Source organism: Planococcus citri, chromosome 1 (genome assembly GCF_950023065.1).
Source record: "Planococcus citri chromosome 1, ihPlaCitr1.1, whole genome shotgun sequence".
In the NCBI taxonomy this organism is placed as follows: domain Eukaryota; kingdom Metazoa; phylum Arthropoda; class Insecta; order Hemiptera; family Pseudococcidae; genus Planococcus; species Planococcus citri.
Window position 1 is genome coordinate 25,997,053 of NC_088677.1, and position 21,446 is coordinate 26,018,498.

The 21,446-nt window shown below is 35.5% G+C and overlaps 1 protein-coding gene and 1 long non-coding RNA gene across 2 annotated transcripts in view; one reads left to right on the plus strand and one right to left on the minus strand.

Annotated features, from left to right (window-relative positions):
* LOC135850083 (uncharacterized) overlaps positions 1 to 2,252 on the plus strand; it is a 62,724-nt gene extending 60,472 nt beyond the window's left edge. Inside the window, exon 4 of the long non-coding RNA XR_010559650.1 lies at positions 1,972 to 2,252. This is a non-coding gene — a long non-coding RNA (uncharacterized LOC135850083). The remainder of the gene's footprint in view (positions 1 to 1,971) is intronic.
* Ac3 (Adenylate cyclase 3) overlaps positions 1 to 20,680 on the minus strand; it is a 105,728-nt gene extending 85,048 nt beyond the window's left edge. The window contains exon 1 of the mRNA XM_065370793.1: positions 20,112 to 20,680. Coding sequence (XP_065226865.1) covers positions 20,112 to 20,609 — 498 coding nt within the window. The 5' untranslated portion in view covers positions 20,610 to 20,680. The remainder of the gene's footprint in view (positions 1 to 20,111) is intronic.
* Between the last annotated feature and the right edge of the window lie 766 nt (positions 20,681 to 21,446).

Consider the following 21,446-nt stretch of genomic DNA (forward strand, 5'->3'; position numbering starts at 1 on the left):
TAGGTACGCGTATTGCGATGCGAACGATGCTCGCTGAAAAATGGAAAATTTTTTCACCTTAAATTTCCACTCGATTCGAGTGGATCTACCGGCGAGATTATCCCAGATAAACGCAGCAATTTTCAAGACCGCGTAAATATCTCTCCGAAAGTGAATGTTTTGATGAAAGTGTCTGTATAGTCGATTCTGTATACTGGAAAAACACGAACCAAGAAAATATCGAGTAGTTTTCCTCTATGCACAAATGCTTTCGTAAATGAGGCATCGAGTGTTCGTAATAAAGTTGTCAAAATAAGGTTTCAATATTGGTGGAGTGGGTTGTGAGAATTTGTTTGAATTTTATGGATGGACTGAGTAAAAATTATTTATGGAAATTTAAAAATTGTTGGTGATTTTTTGTTTTGAAAATGTTTTAAGATTTAGGACGAAGGAGTCGATGTAGAAATTTTGATACTCGATATGATGGAAGCTGTTTCAATATCTACAAGCCAGAAAAGCCTGGAAAACTTGGAAAAGTCAGAGAATTTTGTAAAAGGTTACTTCAAACAGATTTTTCCTTTTCTCATAATGAAAAAATTCACCTTCGCTTTGGTCAGGCAATTTTTTTGCTGGTCGGTTTTGTCTTAAATTGCCAAATTCCCAGAAAGTCTTCAGTCTTGTTTTTTGAAAAAATTGTTGAAGTCTGGCATTTTATCAACTTATGAGTTATGAGTATCATTACCTAATAAATCTCGATCTTTAGCGCTAAGATGAAAATAGTTAAGTAGCCCTGCCTTTTACTGAAATTATTGTGGAAGTCTCGCTTTTAGCCTAAATTGTCTAGAATTTTCTTTCTGTTTTTTGAGAAAAATATGCTAAGAATTGGAATTGTGTTGTTTTTTTGCATCTGAAAACTCCCACTCTTTTCCAATAATAGTTCTAATGTGTCGTTTTTTCACCAGAAACTGCTGAAAAAACTTTTCTCTTGCTGAAATTGTCAAAAGTCTTGAATTCATTGCCAAAAATCGTAAAAATTCTCAATTTTTGGTCTAAAATTACGAAAAAATCGATTTTTTTCAATCAAAAAGTTGCCAAATATTTAGTGGTTCCACTTTTTCGACAAAAATTGGAAAAAGGAATTGGGAATTGCCAAGGTGAAAAGACAAAAAGACGAAAAGACAAAAAGAGAGACAGATGGAAAGACACCCATGTGAAAAGAAACCAATAGGTATATTTTTGTCATACTTATGGTTTACCATAGGTTAACTATTGGTATTTTTTCACTCTGGCGGAAGGAAACAAAGACAGAAAGACTGGATGGAATGCAAATTATTAATACAATTTTTGTTCTTTCAACAGAACGCTTCCCTTTCTAAAAATTTTGATATTATTAATTGAGCTCAGCACGTTAAAATCTTGGTTTTTCCCACTAAAAAACCCCCAAAAAAATCCCACCTAGTTTAAAATAATGGCCACTCTATTGAGCACACAGTCATGCTTGAAAAAAAAGGGCACAGCGGTAGATCTATTAACGATATTTGGAGCTCATGATGTTCGAAAAAATTTGACCCCCCCTCCCCTACCTGTTCGTATGTGTCCTTCATTTTTCACAAATCTGGAAAATTGGAGAAATTGGTCTGGAAAACCTGGAAAAGTCAGGGAAAATCATTTCCAGAAATGAGTGAACACCCTGTTTTAGAAAGATCACAAAATATGTAAATGCAAATGGTTGACATAATTTCATATTAAATATTGTATTTTTTTTTCAATGTAGGGTGATAGGTGAAGGAGGTGGGAAGGGGAATTTCAAGTCCTGGACTTCAATTAATTTCTGCCTCATATTTTAAAAATTATCTCACCATTATTTTTTTTTGGTTATCATGACTTTTAACTTTTTATTTAAAGCAGTATTATTATTGCGTTTCACTTTGAAAATTTGCACTCTTGGAAAATTTATTTTTTAATCATTGAATTTTTTTATTTTTTTTTCAGGATTTCCGCCTCGTTTTGTTCGGAGTTATGAAAATTCCACGCAGGAGATGAGGAAGAGTTGCAGAATAGTCTATGGTAAGTCGTAACTTGAACATGTTTCCTATTTTAAGTTAATAAAATATGTTTCGCTCCTTCCTTATTCTGATGTGTAGATTGAGTGTGTCATAATTAGGTAGATAACCCCAATTGAATGTTGCATTGCTTGCTTTGTTTTACCACTATTCATTTCATTTCGTTCCTCTCGCCGCCCCTCTAGATGACTTTTTCGAAAAAGTGTTTTGTTTCAGGTATTTATTCGTATTATTCTCATGTATGTAGTCTTTCTAGCTTCCACTCTTACATTTTTGGCGCCCAACGTGGGGCCTAAACTTTGATTTACGTATTGTAGACATGGCGAATCAACTTCACTGATTTATCTGTGAATTTTTCGACGTTTTTCTGAGAAAGTCTCTTATAAATCATGAATGTAACACTATCGCAGAATTCAAATTTTGGGACAATTTTCACATTCAGCCCCGCAGGGGGTGGTAACCTGATTGAAATTTGGAAAAACTGAGATAAAACTGATAAAAGTCGAATATGGTGTCGAGATCTATGGATTTTGTGATGAGAAAAACGATTTTGGGGTTCATTTTATTTTTCAACCCTCACAAACTCCAAAAGGGGTGGGTAGAAAATTCAAATTTTGTGGGAAAATTTGATGGAGAGCTCCCCTCATGAAATTGAATTTTCTGAGCGAATTGAGGGCACTAGAACAAAATTTGATTGAAGAAAATTGTAGAAAATTAAATTTCCTAACGTCATACATTATTTGTTTTTCACTGTTTTCACATTTCTGGAAAATGTTCAAAGTCAGCAATTGTGATATAAAAATCTCAAAAATTGAACTTTCTATGTGAGAGCTCAAGGCTGCAAGGCACAACACGCGGTGAATAGAGAAGTTGCAACCTAACCCGGTGAAAAATTGCAAACACAAGATAAGTTGCATAATTAGCAGATTTCAGACGGCTCATCATCACTCACAAAACATGCTGTAAAAAAAATATGCCACTCGAGTGCTCGGAACACGCATGGTATTTTGTGTTGGAAAAAAGGCTAGAAAGCTGCACGTTACATAAACAATTTATTAATGACGTCATTTGTCTGTATCCATCGTAATAGTAAAAAAAAAAGTCGAGTATAAAATTCCTTTTTTATTATTATTTTTTTTTCTTTTAATAAGAATTTTTCTGGTTGGTTATGCAGGCTCGAGCCCGAGCCCGAGACCGCGACCGGTGCTCGGTCGTGTTTTTCTTTGAAGTGTGTTCTACGTATAGGTATTTTTAGATTGCGGGTAAAGTTAGGTTAGGTACAGGTAAGCGGTAAACTATATAGGCGAGCAAGTGGTGTTTATACACTTGTAATACGGCGTGTGGTCGCACGATAACGAAATCGAGCTTTAACGAGCTTTGTACTAGAGGATGGATGACAAACAGGGTTATAAAAATTGCTGCATGATTGAACATTTGGAAAAATTGATTTTCATTATGTCGGTTCACGATACATGACTATGGTACAATAGATGAGTGAAAGAGAAAGAAAGACAGACAGGGCGAGTGTGCCGAGAAAGGCCATTTTCAATCACGTTGTACAGCATGAAACGACGACGACGAGTAATCGACCAGAAATTAGGGTGTGATTTGAGTTTTTAATTAACGTTCTGGTATGTGGCGTGTTTTCCTTTTTTTTTTTTTTTTTTAATGAATGTAAAGTGATCGTTAATTTTGCAAAGGCGTTGTTGAGAGCACACAGTGACGTATTTCTTTTTCCTTTCTCTCTGCTGTATCGCGTTATGCGATGAGCAAAAAATATACTCGTTTTTTTTCACTTTTGAAGGTATACCATCTCTAGTGCGGAGAGATACCTTTACCAATAACGAACGATGTAATGAAACTTCACCAAAGTTATGCTTCTCTTATACGTGAATGTCGCACATTTCACGTCGAAAATTCTGTTGATATTTTGAAATTTGATAAGCCAGCCACGTCGCGATCGACGACGCGGTTAGAACGTACAGGTACAGATGTCGCGTTAAATTTACTCTCGGTGTACGTCTTGTCTCATTTCTTATAAAAGCCTATTGTCTTTGTGCGTGGATGTCTTTAATTTTTTGCCTGAGTTTTCGGCGAAGTGTCAAGAATCGAAAGAGATGTTTTCGAACAACATCACGCATTTGGATGATGAAACAGTTGGGAGTACAGTGTTTGACATTTACACACCAGTCGTGAACTTTCGGCGTGTCGTTTTTTTCTTCACCTGTCAGGACGTTCTGTCTTTTAGAGAAATGATTTTTTTTTGACTTTATACGTGTAGACAAAGGCTATAGGTGGATAAGTGTGGCGAATTAGCCCCCGAGAGCTTCAGGGTTGATATTTGCATGGAAGGTGGGTACCCTTGAGCACCTTTCGTCAGGAAAATTTCAGGCCCCCAGACACCCCCCCCCTGAAAAACCCCCCTTTTCAGTTTTCTGAAATTACAATTAAAAAAATTTTCTCTGCCCGATGTGAACCGATTTTTAAAATTTTTTTGTATGTTGTAAACATCCATAATATGTATCCCCACAAAAATTTTCACCCACCATTCCCCCAAGTTTTCCCCTCAAAATGGAGTTTTTTAGCTTTGTTTACCAGTTTTAGCGATGACCATGATTCGGCACAAAAATGGAAATAGCATTTTTTAGTGTGTTTTTGACTCCTAAAAAATATATATTTTTTTCAAAAAAAATTTGAGGTGGGTCATGGTCAAAAACTGAAAAAATTTACAGAGGGGGTAAAAATGGATTCTGGTGTAAATTATTGTTTTTGGTAAACAAGGTGTCGTTTCCCTATGAATCGAACCCCCCGAACACGAATATGACGTCAAATTTTATGTTACCCTCATCCACGCCCCTCCAACGTGCCTCTGCCCCCATCTCAATTTTTACTATATCAAAAGTTGAGCTATTTTCATAATGTTGGTGTCATTTTCATATGACTCGAACACGCCGAACACGAATATGAAGTCCAATTTCATGCTACCCTCATCCACACCACTACAGTACCTCTGTCCCCACCTCAATAATTTTTGGGTCAAAATTTCCAAAAAAAAATCGTTCATTTTTTCAATCAAAATTTTGCAAAATAATTTGAAGAGCTCTATTCCAAAGTGGGTTAAGTCATTTTTTTCACCAAAAAATGCGTTAAAAATTTTTGTTGCTAAAATTCGGTGCACCTTTCGTTTCTTTGGACATAGAACAATTGCTTGTTGAAAAAATCACTTTGAAAAATCGATGACTTAACTCACTTTTGAAGTAAAAATCTCCGTAAAACGTGTTTTTTTTTTAAATGACTTAACCCACTTTGGAATAGAGCTCTTCATTTGTAGTTCCAACTTTTTTGGCAAAAATTGAGCAAAATGTTCTGCTTTTCGCTGAAATTGAACAAGTTTCTATCGAGTTTCATTTTTAGATTTTGATTAAAAACGAAAAGTTCTGGTTTTTTTGGTGATTTTTTTCTGCATTCAAATATATTGCCCATGTTTTTATCACTTTTTTGGTTACTTTTTGGTTATATTTTGAGCTTTTTAGGTTACTGAAGTTACTTTTTTCGGGAAAAATGAGTACGAGCGAAAGCCCTGGAATTTCCAAAAATGTTTGATTAAATCTGTAAAATGTTATTCATCGATTGAGTTGAAATTTTTGTGTGTTATTTTCTCATGGAGTGGCACCAAACTCGGAGGGGGGGGGGGGGTCCCACTAAAAAACCAAAAAAGTTTTCCCACCAAGTTGTAACAAGAGCCACCCTATTGAGCACACCGTCGTGCTTGGAAAAAGAGGGCACAATTCTAGACCTATTAACGATACTTGGCGCTCATGATGTTCGAAAAAATTTGACACCCCTCCCCCTCACCATCTGATCGCATGTGTAATTCATTTTTCAAGGGTCTGGAAAATTGGAGAAATTGGTCTGGAAAACTGGAGAAATTGGTCTGGAAAACCTGGAAAAGTCCAGGAAAATCATTTCCGAACAAGGGCAGACATACTCTGTAAAATTTAGATCCCTTAAAATGACGCTCAAGCGAAGACCCCTCCTCCAGCCTGTATTTTTTTCAACTCAAGCTAATGACGTGATTAGAGAATACAGTAACGAAATGTTCAAAAATAGAGAAATTCTGATTATTGAATAATATTTACTCGAAGTTTTACTTTAAAAAATTTCAATTACAAAAATCTCGCCTATGGTGCTTCGCAAATCTGAGGTCATCACTTACGAAACACCCTGTACAGATAGACACGAATAAAGGTCAGCCAACACAATAAAGGAAAACTTTGACAGCAGAAAAAATTCTCACATGTTTTGCTATCGTGGGCAATAATTCGATACATTTTTTTTGCACGCTTCGTTTTTCAACACGTCGCCTTTCGTCCATCGCTCGTCGTACTTTTCGATATAGTAATTTCTCAAGATTGATATATAAGACACGCGTCGACTTGGAAACAATTTCAAATTATCAAATAAGTTAGCAGATAGAGAAGAACCAGCGTATAACGTAACAGAATAGAACGTAACGCACAACGTAACGCGTTTTAAATACTCGTCAGTAAAACTTTTTTCCCTCTCGCTTTCTTTCGGTTTCTTTTTACACATCACTTACACGACAAGGGAAATGTATTACTTTTTAGTTGCACGTTTTCTACGAAACTTTCTACACTTGAAATTAATTTACCTCAAAGTCTACGTTCTCTTTCTCTTTCCTTTGGCAGCAATTCGTTCATCCTATTTTCTGTTTGCATGGCGAGCACTATACAGGAGGAAATTTTCCACCAACAACACGGCAACGCAACGAACGCGTGATCTGCTCGAGACAAAGTTTCCGCTTTAATTTTAATTCTTTCCTTAACAACTACCTCTCACGATTTGTTGAAAGCGATAAAAGAAAAATGCACAGGTACGTAAACGTACCTATCTACTTATACTTACTATACTTTCGTCGAGAAAGCTTCCGAGCCCCTTTGCCACCACTACTACAACGCCAGGGAATGGTATTAATATCAAGACTATACATAGGTAATTCATTAGTATAACTTTACAACCATCTCGCAAGCTCGCTTGCCCGTAAGAAAAACATCGCCATCATCGCTTATAATTTTATTTCGTTTATCGTCGAGAAATATTACCGTACCTCTTTATTCGTGTCTCGTTTTACTCGAACCCCTCGCATCACGACTCGCCACCCTGTCAAAGTACGTCCAACGATATCTCCAAAATTTCCCTATTTCATTCGCTTCTCGCTACGCTATTAAAATATTGACGAACATTTCGCTCTCCTCTCGCTCTCGAGGTCGACATTCTCTACCAATTTGCCTCACACAGTTCGACTTGTATATTCGCTCTTCATCCCTTGTCGATGTTTCGCGCGTTAATTTCGCGAACCGCATTTGAATTATTTAAACGAATATACCAGTATACCAAGATCTGTATATATGTATATGGTACAATATATTGGGATTGTTTTTAACGATGTGTGTAGTATCACATACCGCATGTAGGTGTATTCCCGCCCTCGACTGCTAATTTTCTATCGTCAACGTCGTTGTTAAATTAAATCAAATTTTATAGCGCGGTTTTACAAAATAGGGAAACGAAACAGATACGTATACTATACGTACTTACCTATTATATGTAGACGCGAAAATCAATCAGCTTCTAACGACTGCGATTACATGAACTTCGATACCCTTTACGAATAAAGAAGGAGCAGGGTGAGAGAGTGCAGATTAAACCAATTGCACAATTTTTCAACCAAAATTGGCGTGGGCCTGGTTGACGATACGAGTACTAAAACATTGTTTGAAAAATTGGAATTTCAATGGTGATTAATGGCGGCGAGTGGGGAGAGGAGAACTCTGAATTGAAATTGTTCTGTAGTTTCATCGCTATTCGGAATTGAATGCCTTCAGGAAATAATTGCATAAGATCGCTGATTGAATTCGAAAAAATGACTTGACAAAATCGTTAAATGAGAGAGTGATGTATCATTCAAAACTATTTGCAGGACCTTTACACAGATCAGATCTCACCTATCAAGATTTAGAAACATCACTCTGCCCCTTGTGTTTTCAACCATGATTCCTCAGCCAACTTGAACAAAAACCAGCAGTGTTCCAATCAATATTTTGGGTTGGTAATTTTTGGGTACTTACAAATTACCAGATAGATTGTTGGTAATTTTCTGGTAAATTACTGGTAATTTGCAGGTAGATTGCTCGTAATTCTTGGGTAAATTACTGATAATTTTCAGGCAAATTACTGGTAATTTTCTGGTAAATTACTAATTATTTCACTTTCAGGTAAATTACTGGTAATTTTTTGGTAAATTACTGGTAATTTTTTGGTAAATTACTGGTAATTTTTTGGTAAATTACTGGTAATTTTTTGGTAAATTACTGGTAATTTTTTGGTAAATTACTGGTAGTTTTCTGGTAAATTACTGGTAGTTTTCTGGTAAATTACTGGTAATTTTCTGATAAATTACAGGTAATTTTTAGGTAAATTATCAGTAATTTTTAAGTTGATTACTGGTAATTTTCAAGTAAATTACAGGTAACTTTCAAGTAAATTACAGGTAATTTTCAAGTAAATTACAGGTAATTTTCAAGTAAATTACAGGTAACTTTAAAGTAAATTACAGGTAATTTTCAAATTGATTACTGGTAATTATCTGGTAAATTACTGGTAATGTTCTGGTAACTTACTAAACAGGTTTTTTTTTGGGAGATATCCACTGAAAATTTTACAACTGATGTATGAAAAGATATGAGTTTGGCCAAATAAAATGACAAGTTTTTAAAAGTGAAACTTTCTACAATAAAATACTATCAGGTGCTACCATACCCGAAAACTTCCTTACAGCAATCATAATACCCATTTAAAAAAAAAAAGAGACCGAAACAACCCAGGAAACTACCATGGAATAAGCCTCTAAATGCTGTTTACAAAATACTTGCAAAAATGCTACTGAGAACTTGAGAAGAATCAGGAGCCTTTTTACACGGATTTTGGCGAATTTTTGAGAATCTGGATTTTGGCAGATTTAAAATCCACGAGAATTTGCTGGGATAGTAGATTTTGAAAATGGATTTTGGATTTTACTCGAAGAGAGAAGACTTCTGATGTTTTGAAAGTTTGTGGTGGGGATCTAAAAACTGTTTAAAAAAGATTCAAAAAACATCCAAAAACCAGATTTTCGAGAATCCGTGTAAAAAAACATAATTATTGGAATGCCAAAATGGATTTCGAAAGGGAAGATCTTGCATGGATGGAGTATACACAACGAAGCTGCTGATGGAGAAGAGACAAGAGTATAACCTAAAAACCCACATGTGTTTTGTTGATCTGGAGAAGGCATATGATCAAGTACGAAGGAAGAAGTTGTTTGAAATCCCGAGGAAAATCGAAGTGAACAAACAAATAGTACGCTTGATTGAAGAAATATACACGGATAACGTAATAAGAGTAACATGTAAGAAGCAAAGAAGATAGGAAGAAGAGTAAGACAGGGATGCCCAATGTCGTGTAGCATGTTCATGCGAGACAAGATAAGAAAAGGAATGAAGACATCCTGAAGGAGCTAGGAGCAAAGCCAATCATTGGATCATTGGATGGGTGAAAGATTACAGAAAGAAATGGCGAAGACACGTTGATAGAATGCCTGACGAATGGGCCCCCTGAAAAGTCAAAGAATACACTCCAACTGGCAAGAGGAGCAGAGGAAGACCAAATAAAAAACTTGATGACACATCAGCGACGAGCAATTCTTCTACAGTTTTCCAGATGGGCTGAACAGCTCACCAGGTCAAAGTTCAATGATGATGATGAGTTAATAATTTATTTTTACCAATTGATTTGTCCATTCATATGACTTATAAAATTCTCATTAATTTTCAAGAATTTTAGAAGCTTGCAATCTGTAAACAATTCTGTATTTTAGAAAATGAAAACAAATTGGCCCGAGTGTATCGAAAGTAAAATTTTTTGAAAATTGGCACTTTAAAAAGTGAAAAAAATAATGTTTTTTTTGTATTGAGGAGTTCATTTTCTTTGCTTCCTTCAGCATTTTTCAAATCTGAATTTCCAAAATTCGCAATTCAAGGAATACAATTTTTTTTACAAAAAGTCAATTTTCTGACCCTTGGCCTTTTTAAAACTTTTAACAGGTATTCTCCACTTGTAATAATTCAGAAACAGAAAAATTATCCAGCGCGGGCGAAGCAAGGGCAAAAGCTTTCAGAAAATTTTTATAACGGATGTTCCCGAAAAAATTGGGAAATAAGTCTAATTACCAATTTACCAAATGCTTCAAATTTAAAATTGTGTGCTCAAATGTTAGGAAATGCGCAAATTTTTGGAGCTACCCATGTTTTTGTTTGGAACTTTGCAAAATGTGCGGAACTGCACTTTAGAATTAGTCCTCTCTCTCTCAATACTCAACTTGTAGGGTAATATTGTTTTTTCCATGGAAAATTCCACTATGTATAAAAAAACCACCAACTGGGAATTCACATGATTTAAATTTATTCATTGCGGTATGAAGAAGGACGAGGAGAAATCAACGCCGAATAGTCTACAATCATCAAAAAATTTCTCATTATCTAATGTCAAAAGTTGCGATAAAGAAAAGTTTTGTACGACCTCGGAAAATGTTACTCGTGCGAAAGGGTAAACTTTACTATACGCATCGTATTTTCAGCATTCGAAGTTTTCAATATTTTCTTTATCAAGATGGAGAGCATGAAATCGAATCAACGACCCTGAATCGTGGAATTTCGATCAAATGGTAAATTCCTTAGAACGATAAACAAATTCGAATACCGAATCAATCTAATCGGTAGCGAGGTACCCACACCTATACTAGTAAGTATACCTCACCTTGCTACGTAAAATGGTGAAAATTAAAGCAAAGAAAACGATAAGAATGCAAATTATTCCAAGTTCGTGTCAACTTATGCTTTTTCATTGGTGCTTCACATCTGGTTTTTCAGCTCTGGGGTGTTGTTGTATAAAAGTGTACGTTTGTATGTGCAATCGAGTAAGAATATTTTAGAATTGAAGCAGCGAGTCTTTTTCTTCGTACCTTTATTAGTTATTCTTTGCGTCGCGTGTCTTCCCGTGTTCATTTTTTTTTTTTACATCACCCGGAAGATTTTCGTGAGGAATTTTTTTTTTAAGGAGAAATAGAAATAATTTTGAGTTTGTTTCGAAAACGTGATGTGATGATAAATCTTCGATGAAACGAGCAAACATTGTAAATCTCCGAGGTACTTGTTATAGCCTGGCTGATATATGAATGTGGTTGTACATCGTAACACCATTGCGGGCAATTACGGTTTAGAAGCAATTTTACGAGGTCTTGATGTGCTTACCTAGTTCTAGCTACCTACTAGTAATGTATAGATACACTATCCTGGGAATGAAAAGAGAGTGAAGATGCTTAAATCATATATTTAGTAGACAAGTAATACGCCAGTATTAAGGGAAGAAATTATAATGTAATAAGTATTTGTTTAATGGAGAAGGAACAAGGAGGAAGGGATTTTCGCTAATAATAAATCTTACTCTGTATAGCATAATATCGTAATATCGTAGAGTATAATACCAAAGAACCATACACGAATATAGCGAGAGTATATACTACAGCTAATCAAGTTAAAATATATTTTGTGTAATGTGAAATTTTCATCATGATATAAATTCAGTCACTTTTCATAATTTATCCTACGCTGTGTCACGTTGCGCCGTGTTTCGAATCACTGCTATTCAAATTACTTGAAAAAGTTTTCTTTGTCGCGGATAATGTAATTACTTCGTCAGGGATGCTGATCTCAGCCGAAGTGTCATGTTGTAAAATTACGTTAAGGCTTTCTCATTTGATGGAAGTACAGGCTCACTATGCTGTGTAGGTAGGTACTTATATAGGCCAAACTCGTATATTGAAAAACGATTCAGGATGTAAGTACCTACTTGAAGGTGTTGACTTTTTGTTGGGTAGATGAACGAGCAGAAATGTTTATTGGATAAATTGAAAGTAAACCTGCATTTTAGCTTGTAGTATAACATGCTTGGCTTCTATTGCGTTCAACAGAGACGTGGTTGAGAAACTGAAATGAGAAGGGAATTGCAGAAACATCAGTAGGAATACATAGATCAATTGGATCTGGGAAAGTCATTGATGTCAATATGTACTTACCGCTGAAATTGTAAAGCTTACTTTAAATTTTGAGTTTGGGCAAACAACGAATAATACAACTGAACTAGTAGAACATTGAATGTTCCATAAAAAAGGTCAACTTTAAATTTAAATCAATCAATGCTCTTTCAATTTTGAATAAATAGACCTTTTTTTTAATGCTGCTTTAGATTCAATTCATCTGTAATATTCAGTAAATTTATAATCATGAAAAATTTTGCCAAGGATGCCCACTGTCTTGTGTATTATTCAACGTGTACATGGATCACATGGTAAAAGAATGGCAGAAAACAAAGCCAAAAGGAATCAAAACACACAGAAGGTAGGAAATATCAACAGTACTATTTGCAGATGATCAAGCAGTACTAGCCAAAACAGAAGATGACCTACAGAGATCAATGTATGTACAAATGCGAGAATATCGCCAGAGAAAACAAAAACAATGGCTTTCAAAGGAAAAGAACCAGTAAGAAGCAAGATTGTAATAAATGAAAAAATCATCGAATAGGTCAATGATTTCAAATACCTGGGAAACACGATATCATACCAGGGAGAAGTATGATGTTGGTGGAAATATTGCAAAGTTCTTGAGAGTCACTGGACTGATAAATAGGACCCTGAAAAGCAGTAAGGTGCGAAAAGAAACAAGATTGAAGGTGTATAATACCCTCGCAATACCCATGATCACTTATGGAAGCAAGGTATGAGCACTGAAGAAATCTGATAAAAAAAGATTAACGGCAGCGGAGATGAAATGCATGAGAAGAATGGCAGTGCCCCACTGGGTGAAAATCTGCCAGTGATACGCCACAAAAATGCGGCAGGAATTGTAACACTTTCTGCCAATACTTTTCTGCTCATTAGTCAGCGTGTGTATTTTTTTACTCAATGAATTCTGCTGATGTCCAATATTTGTGAAAATTTTGTTGGCTCTGCCGGGGATCAAACCCGGGTCTCTTGAGTTGGAAAGCGACTTTCCTACTTACCTAACCACCAGGATATTTGATGGAATGAATGCAAATATTTCTGTTATTTATCAAACATGCGAAAGAATACATCAAAGAACAGGTTAGTGGCGTATTTTAGAATCATTTACAAGATATTGAAGAATGGTTACAAAGGTGGCGTATTGAAGTAAATCCCACGAAATCTACAAATATTACATTCACAATGAAGAAATGCTCTACCTTACCAGTTAGGCTGAATGGTACAGAGTTGCCAATAAAAGAATCAGTAAAATACCTTGGTCTGCATTTTGATAGGACTATGACATGGAAAACTCATATCAAGACAAAGAGAAAGGAAATGGATTTGAAATTCAAGAAAATGCTTTGGTTATTGGGCAGAAAATCCAAGCTTTCTCTAGAAAACAAACTACTCTTGTACAAAAGCATAATTTGACCAATTTGGACCTATGGCTGCCAGTTATGGGGCACTGCCAAAGGCTCCAACATCAAAATAATCCAACAATTTCAAAATAAAACCCTGTGCTGTATTGCTGAAGCTCCATGGTTTGCAACGATCCAGTCCATCCACGATCATTGCAACATTGAAGCAGTCAAACCAATTATCATAATAATTAGTGAAAAATATAAACTCCAGCTGGAAAAGCATGAAAATATCAACGCTGTTATGCTATTGGACAACAGCTTAACCATAAGAAGACTCCAAAGACAGCATGTGCTGGACTTATGATTAAAGTGTCGCATCTAATGGGATGTAGCGCAGATGTTAATTAATTATAGGTACATGTTCACTAAATTAATTAAGGCCCAAGGCCGTTGTAATTTTAAAATTGTAAATTTAAAAAAAAAGTGGCGTATTTTGTAGTTGGTTTCTTCCAGCGTGAAGAAACACGCCACGTGATTTGAAAGTGCTGTGGCCTTACACGAGAAAAATACTCCACAAAATATTCACGTAGCGTATTTTTTAGCAGATTGTTTTTTTAGTGCACCAATCCGCCTTCTGAACAGCGCTTTTTCATGCGTATATTCAGAATATGTCAATAAACCAGCTGGTTTTGGTGTCTTTTTCAGCGTATGGGCAGATTTTACTCCAATGGGGGGGATGACTCTCAGAGACAGAGTCCCATCTGAGAAAATAACAGTAGATCTTGGAGTGAAGCCAGTCATGAAGAGGATAAAAAAGTATAGGAAAGATTGGAGAAATCATGTCGAAAGGATGGAGGAAACAAGATCACCGAAACAGGTCCTCTAATATACACAAACGGGGAAAAGATGCAGAGGGAGACCATGGAAGAAACTCACTGATACCTCAGGCTTATCCTCAACAAGTTCCACACCATAGCAGACAGGCCAACAGGCCTACCGCTTGTAAGGAAACGACGACGAAAAATTAACCTAAAATGGCCCAGAACATTGTCCTTTCAGTTTTCAGGGTTGACAACCGAACTTCTACTCATGTAATTTGGGTTGCTGTGTTACCAGGCATCGTTCCCTGTGTGTTATGCCTTTGCCTACGAATAAGTGTGGGATTTTTCCTCCTTTATTAAAAATTTTTCTTACACGGTATTCTTAAAAGCATTCCTACGCGGTAATTAGGAATTCTAATAAAATATTCTATCGTTGATGCGGCTCGCCGTGTAAAAGGAAAAATTCCTCGGTGATGAGATGAAACTGAGCATGATAGGCTCAATTTTTATCGAATATACCTACGCATATTTCGTGTTGAAATTATGAGAAAAGGTCTCATAACTGGGCATAAGTACACTTTAAACTTTTATAAGTGTGTACTTGTTCATTTATATCAATAATATTTTGCAATGGAAAGAAATTTAAAAACCAATTCACCTACATATGAGCTGTATTATTTCGAGGGATGATTGTTATTATGGTCTGTGTGTGATTGCGCCAGTTCGAGAGTAGGTATTTTCATTTTCAATTCACGATTTTCACGTTTGTATTAAGAAGCTTCTATATCCTGGTGCTATACGGTATTTCCCTAACACGTAGGTATTATAGGTGCGTATTTTTTCATTAAAAATGTATTGTTCGAAGGGAAAGAGAGATCAGAGATGAATTACGATGAAGAGCTCGTTACGTGCATACGAGAAGCACGAGGTTTTCTCAAGAAAAGCCAAATAAATACGTTATATACCTATCGGCTAAAGGTAACAATGAGCCTCCGGTTTTCTTTTCTGTATACTTACGTATAATCTATAGCACGATAGAAAGCTCAGGTTTTGGTATTAAGTCGTGAAATTTAACCGTAAATTCGCGTAATTATCCTTATCTAAGCTTGTTAAGAAGTTCAATTAGAGTTTCACGTTCGATAATCGGCGCGCAAGGCTGCCTAAAATACAGATTGTGTGTAAGGTATTTGAAACTTCGATATTTTATAACTATAAAAGGTACGTTTGAAGGGTAATTTAAGCTGTAGAAGAAAAGTTAAGATCCGGGGAAAATTTTCAGATCAAGTTTGATCAAAATGCAGCTGATCTAATTTGATAAAAAAAATGTCTCTGTCAAAAACAGATCTGATTATAGATCTAAATATTGTAATAGAAACATTTTTTTTTTTTAATAACGAAATTTAGAATATTTTCTAGTTTATCTGCAGCTTGGCCTTGACATTTTCATAAACCTACATTTATTTCGAAAAATCATGAATCAACTTCTTCCCATAAAAAAAAGCTTAGATGAGCGTATTATTGTTGAATAGGTAGGTATTCAGTAGAAAAAATACCTACATAGTTACTACTAGCAACTAACGTTTTTCTGATCTTGAATGTTTTTTCATTTTAAAAAAATCATCAAGGACTAAGGTTTCAGTTCGTTCTCTCTTTCCATGTTTCAACGTTTTCTTCGCTTCGTTTTTTACGTTTCTTTTTTCCTTAATTTGTTTTTTTTTTTTTTTTTTAAAAACGTAATATAATAAATTCAGTCTTTTTTTACTCGTAACTCGACGAAATTCCGCGAACGAGGAAAATATTAGCTAGTTCTTAATTAATTATTAATTAGTAGATTTTCCCCCATAATTCTTTAAATTATGTGAAAAGGGGTCTTTCCTTTGAGACGAAATTCGGAAAAAAATTTCGTTTCGTTTTTTTTTCTTCTTCCTTGAATGAAGGTCTTTTGAAAAAAGTGAAGGGATTCGAGTTATACCTACTTAATTTGAGTTTATATTCAATTTATGAGATGAATTTTCAGCCTTTGCTAATGAATCTTCAGGATGTGTAATTTGGTTGGAATTTTTTTTGGACTGTCTTTTATTTAAAGGTTTTATTTTTTATTCGCGTGTAGTTTTTTTTTTATTTTCGTAATGTGTTCCGAGTTCTTTAATCGATTTTTTTTCTACACATCATTAATATTCTAATTATTATTATACTAGATTTATATTTTTGCAGGGGAGTTTGAAGTATGCGTATTGAGTATAGGTGAGGCTGGAATTGACTTGACGAGTGAAGACAATTTGTTCAGTGATATCAAAATTGTGGGTGATAAATATTTTTTTGTAGATGGAATTTTTGAAAATTCACCCTCCCAAAAGTGGTATCAAAATGTTTGTGATGCTGCTATCTCCTGCGATTTTTTTCGTTTTTATTCCACTTTTCAAAATAGGTTGAAAATTCCATTTTACTTTTTAAAAAATGGAAAAAAATCGAAAAAAAATGTCTTTGAAAACATTTTGGTTGGAATTCAAGTTGAAAAATCAAGCCCATTGTGGGAGATTCTTCATATTTTTCAAAAAATCCAATATGACTTTTTTCTTATGTATGTTAAACAAAACATGATGTCCCTATGAAAACGTTTGTTCATTCTAATTTCAACGATGGTTTTCAAAAATTACCAAGTACATATCTTTGGGGAATATTTTTGTAAAGAAAATTAAATAAAAATACGAGTTCTGAGGGATAGAAAACTAACCTTACTTGAACTGACATGGTCCGATTTCTAAAAATACGAGTACCTACTTTTAGATTAAAAGAACATGTTTTGAAACTTCTGAAACTTAAATTTTAGGTGCCAAAGTAAGTGAAGTTTTTTTAAAAGAATTTTTGAAACTTTAAGAAAATTGAATAAAGCTATAATTAAGTATGCCTCTTTTATTTTTTCATAAAATATTTTTTTGCACGATTAATAATAGACTTATGAATCTTCGATCCTTCTGAGTCTTCCCAGTTCCAAAAAACCACTTTTTAAAGCCTACTGAGGTATCTATCGATTTTTCATGGGATAAGAGTAGCAGGATCGCTATAATTTTATTGTAAAGTTGTTCAGATTTTATTGTTGTTGTTATTTTTCATAAAATTTCAAACTTTTGTTGTAATAGGAGGAGGAGGGAGGGGGGAAGATAAGTTTTTATAAGATTTCAAAACTTGTATTTTCGTTGCCAAATCTTCATTTTCCTATAAGAGCAACATATGAACCCTCATTCATCTCTAAAATTTTAATTAATTCACTCATAAGTATTTAAATATTAAATGATGTTGAGTTGCCATTTTATTCGCTAGAATTGCGTGAGCTATTTCAAAATCGACAAGGCAGTGAGAAGCTTGATTCAAATTGTAGGTAGGTCTCGATGGAAAATCTTAGGCTTGTGATAATATCTTGAACGTTCATGAATGGATTTTTGAGAAATTGTAATCCAAGATTAATTACTTATCCATTGAATTATTGTTTAGAATATTTCAAAAATTTTACTTATTTTTGATTGTGAAATTTTCTTCTTTTTAGAAGAATCAATGCGTAAATTTCAAATTTTAAATTCTAAATTTTAAAAAGTATTTCTACAGGTTAACAAAAAGGCTCGACTAAACTGGCCATAATATTTTCTTATTGAAAAAAATTCAATTCCATATTTTTATTTCGAAATAAGATTTGCATCAATTGGAAAAAAATCACAAAAATAAGGGACTTTGAGAATTTTCGAATTCGAGACAGTTTTTTTGAATAGGGAAGAAGGGGAAATGGTGACAGGGTGTCCGCACAAAAGTTAGGGAAAAATCAGGGAATTTCAGAAATTTCAAGCAATTTTTCCTCAAAAGTCAGCGAATTTTTCGGAAGTGTTCATTTGTAATGTTTTTATTATTCTAGTAGTTTTATTGTATTCATTTTGGAAATTTCCATCGCGTCGCTCTGGTAATTTCGTTTAGTTCGGGCTTGGAACCGAACGTATTGAAAAACGTGATTTTTTTTAATGCAATGGACGGGTAATTTTAAAAATACAATGTTTTTATTTTGAAAAAAAGGTCTAGAAAACCTGGAAAAGTCAGAAAATCATTTCCAGAAATGAGTGGACATGGACACTCTGGGTGATCAAAATTGAAATTTTAGTTTTTCAGTCACAGAATTCTGGATCTTTCAAATCATCGAAGCTGTCAGAATACATTTTATATCACAAGTTTAAATTTTTCACTATTGAGACCCTAAAAGTATGCTTCTGAATTGATAATCGAAAAATTTGTTGGGAAAAAAACTCATCATGCCCACACCAGGTAAAATTAATAATTTCACTCATCCTTTTCTTTTTCACATTACACCCTTTTTCCTTTTGTTTCGTTCGTTTAAATTTTCAACTAGCTATACGTATTTTATCTGCAGGAAAATTTCTCATCCATCCCATACAGCTCTGACGAGCTCACTTTCGACCACATCGTGTGGAGTGGACGTTCGCTTTCCTTTGTAAACTATGAAAACTCGACTACACCTGTTTTCGGTTTGTTTAGAGATTTTTTTTCTCTGCCAAGATAGCGAATCGTATTTTCGTGTAAAAAAACCCTCCTACGAGTATAAGTTACGATACCTTACTAATGTAATTCTGGAAAGCACGAAAAAATGGGTCGGTGTTTGGTTTACTTTACCCTGAGATACAGATACCTACACTTTCCAGTTTCCACCCATACACGTTTGATTTCACTTTTTTTTTTTAAATGTTTGCATTCCACCTCGAATTTTTGTAGTATATTTTTGAACGATGAGATAGGTAGAAAAAAATCCATATTTTTACCCTCGCGTTTTTTCCACGAATTGCCAGAGTTGCGGTTTTTTCCAGTCGATAAAAACCTTCGTACTTGTAGGTATAATAGGTGAGGGTATCTGGTCATCGACTCCTCATTGAGGTAACCAAGGAGTACTGTGAGCCCGCTTCTAGAATTACATGGCTAGAAAGTCGATATAGTGTAAGCGTGTTTATACCTACGATGATATCGAACTTGGTGTTCGTATATTTATGCATCAGTGTACGTTATATACGTACGTAGTACCGTATAGTACTCGGTTTTATAATATAGCTAGAAATTTTGCAGTGTTGTATATCGTTCTACAGGTACCTATATTTCTGCTGTCAATATACGTAGGTATATTCTACCACATCGTTCGTTGTGGCTTTCCAAGTGAAAAAAATCCATATTTTTTTATATCGAAAAGAAGAAAAATGATAATCATGCAACGACGTGTCGAAGACACATGCGTGCGTTGCCAAAATACGACCTACGAAAAAAATAACAACAGGTTTTTTTTTTCGTTGTAATTTTTGCATCGTTCGAGAGTACGTACGTAGGTGTAGGTCTAGATGGAATGTAGCTGTGAGAGGGGTAGTTGTATAAATAGTATCGTGCGAAATAAGGATAAAATTTCGTATAGTTTGCGTGAACATTGTAACGATTTCGCAAAAGGTAACCGTATATATGTGTAGCATAGGTCCGTAGACACGATAAATAAGAAGTAATGTTACAAGCGAGTGTGTAAATTAAGAGCACGAACGACGATAGAGGGTAGGTTTTGGAAAAATAATATACCTTTGGGGGTTTGGATTTAGATACGTAGGTCGGATCGTAGTAGGTGCAAAAGAGCGATAATTACTCGGTGCGAAATTAGGTAACAGAGCTAGGTAAGTTTAGCAAAAGGTGTACTTACTTTATTATAAAGGTGGCTGGTATTGGTACGCATGGCTAAATACGATATAACGGTGAGATATTCGGCGCAAAACGATAAACTAAATATCACACTCCAAAATAACGATAAGGGTAAGGTGACGAATAGTAAAAAAGCGAACAGTATGGCCCATCCGAGATCGTTGTTACCGTAGATCACTAGATCGTTGAACATTAGCCGACACACGATCTGTATGCCGGGTATTTGAGCGGCCACCACGGGCACCAATTTCCAGCACGGTTTCGGACTCCATTTGCACCAAGTCCACAACAAGCAATCGATCACGAAAAAAGCGATCATCTGCAGATGCAGATGATCCTCGCTGATCAAGGCGTACAGATCGTACACGGCACACGCGAATAGGAAGCATTCCGTCGAAGCGCGTTTTTGTTTAAGGTTATAAGTCTGATAAAGGCTTTCGAGGGCCGGATCGCGAAATTTCACGAACGACGACTCGGGTACGGTAGCTTCCGGCTTCATTGCCTGTTCGTGAACGACTAAAGTCGCCGAAAAGCGTACGGAGAATGAAAAGGCTCTGAAGCCTTTTTACCCGCCTGCATTCGCCACCATTCGATTAGAGGTGGTAAAGTTGTGCGAGATTTTCGCCCCTTTCACGTTGTTCTCGGTTCTCGTCGTCGTGTCTGCGAGTGTAGTACCCCTATAAACGGTGTGCGTTATCGACGAAAATTACGACCAAGAGCTCCGAGACAAAAACTTTACCCCGGTTTGCGCGATTACAGTTTACCCCGGCCCGGCGTACGGCCTGGCGCGGCGGCCCCGGCCCGGCCCCACGAGCTGCCGGATTTTTTCTCCACACATGTGGATTTTTGCTATACTCTTTTCTCTCTCTCTTTTTTTTTACTTTTACTATTTTTGTAGGTAGGTACGCGAGCCTATATAGTGCGAAATTTATTCGCGTGAATTATGATAACCATTCGCGTAGATTTATCGATAATGTAGATGTTGTAGGTGTGCCATGGCTGTATCAACAAATACCTACTACGAAAATGGTGTTGGCGAAAGAGGCGACGGCATCGTACATATATTTGCATTCGAATCTGTTTTAGGTACGGCAGCGGGGGGGTGCAGATAAGAGCGGGGTTTTTCCAACCCGGAATTGTCGCCACGTATATTTGATTGCAATTTTATTACGATTGTGTGTACATTTTATCTCGGCAGTTTATTCGCGTCATCGTCGTCATTTCTACGCTGCTGATGCTGCTGTCGTTGATGATGTTTTACACGAGTTCATTTTTTGGGAAAAGAAGGGTGAAACGTTCATCTTGGAATTTTATGTGATTTTAACGCGAGGGTAAA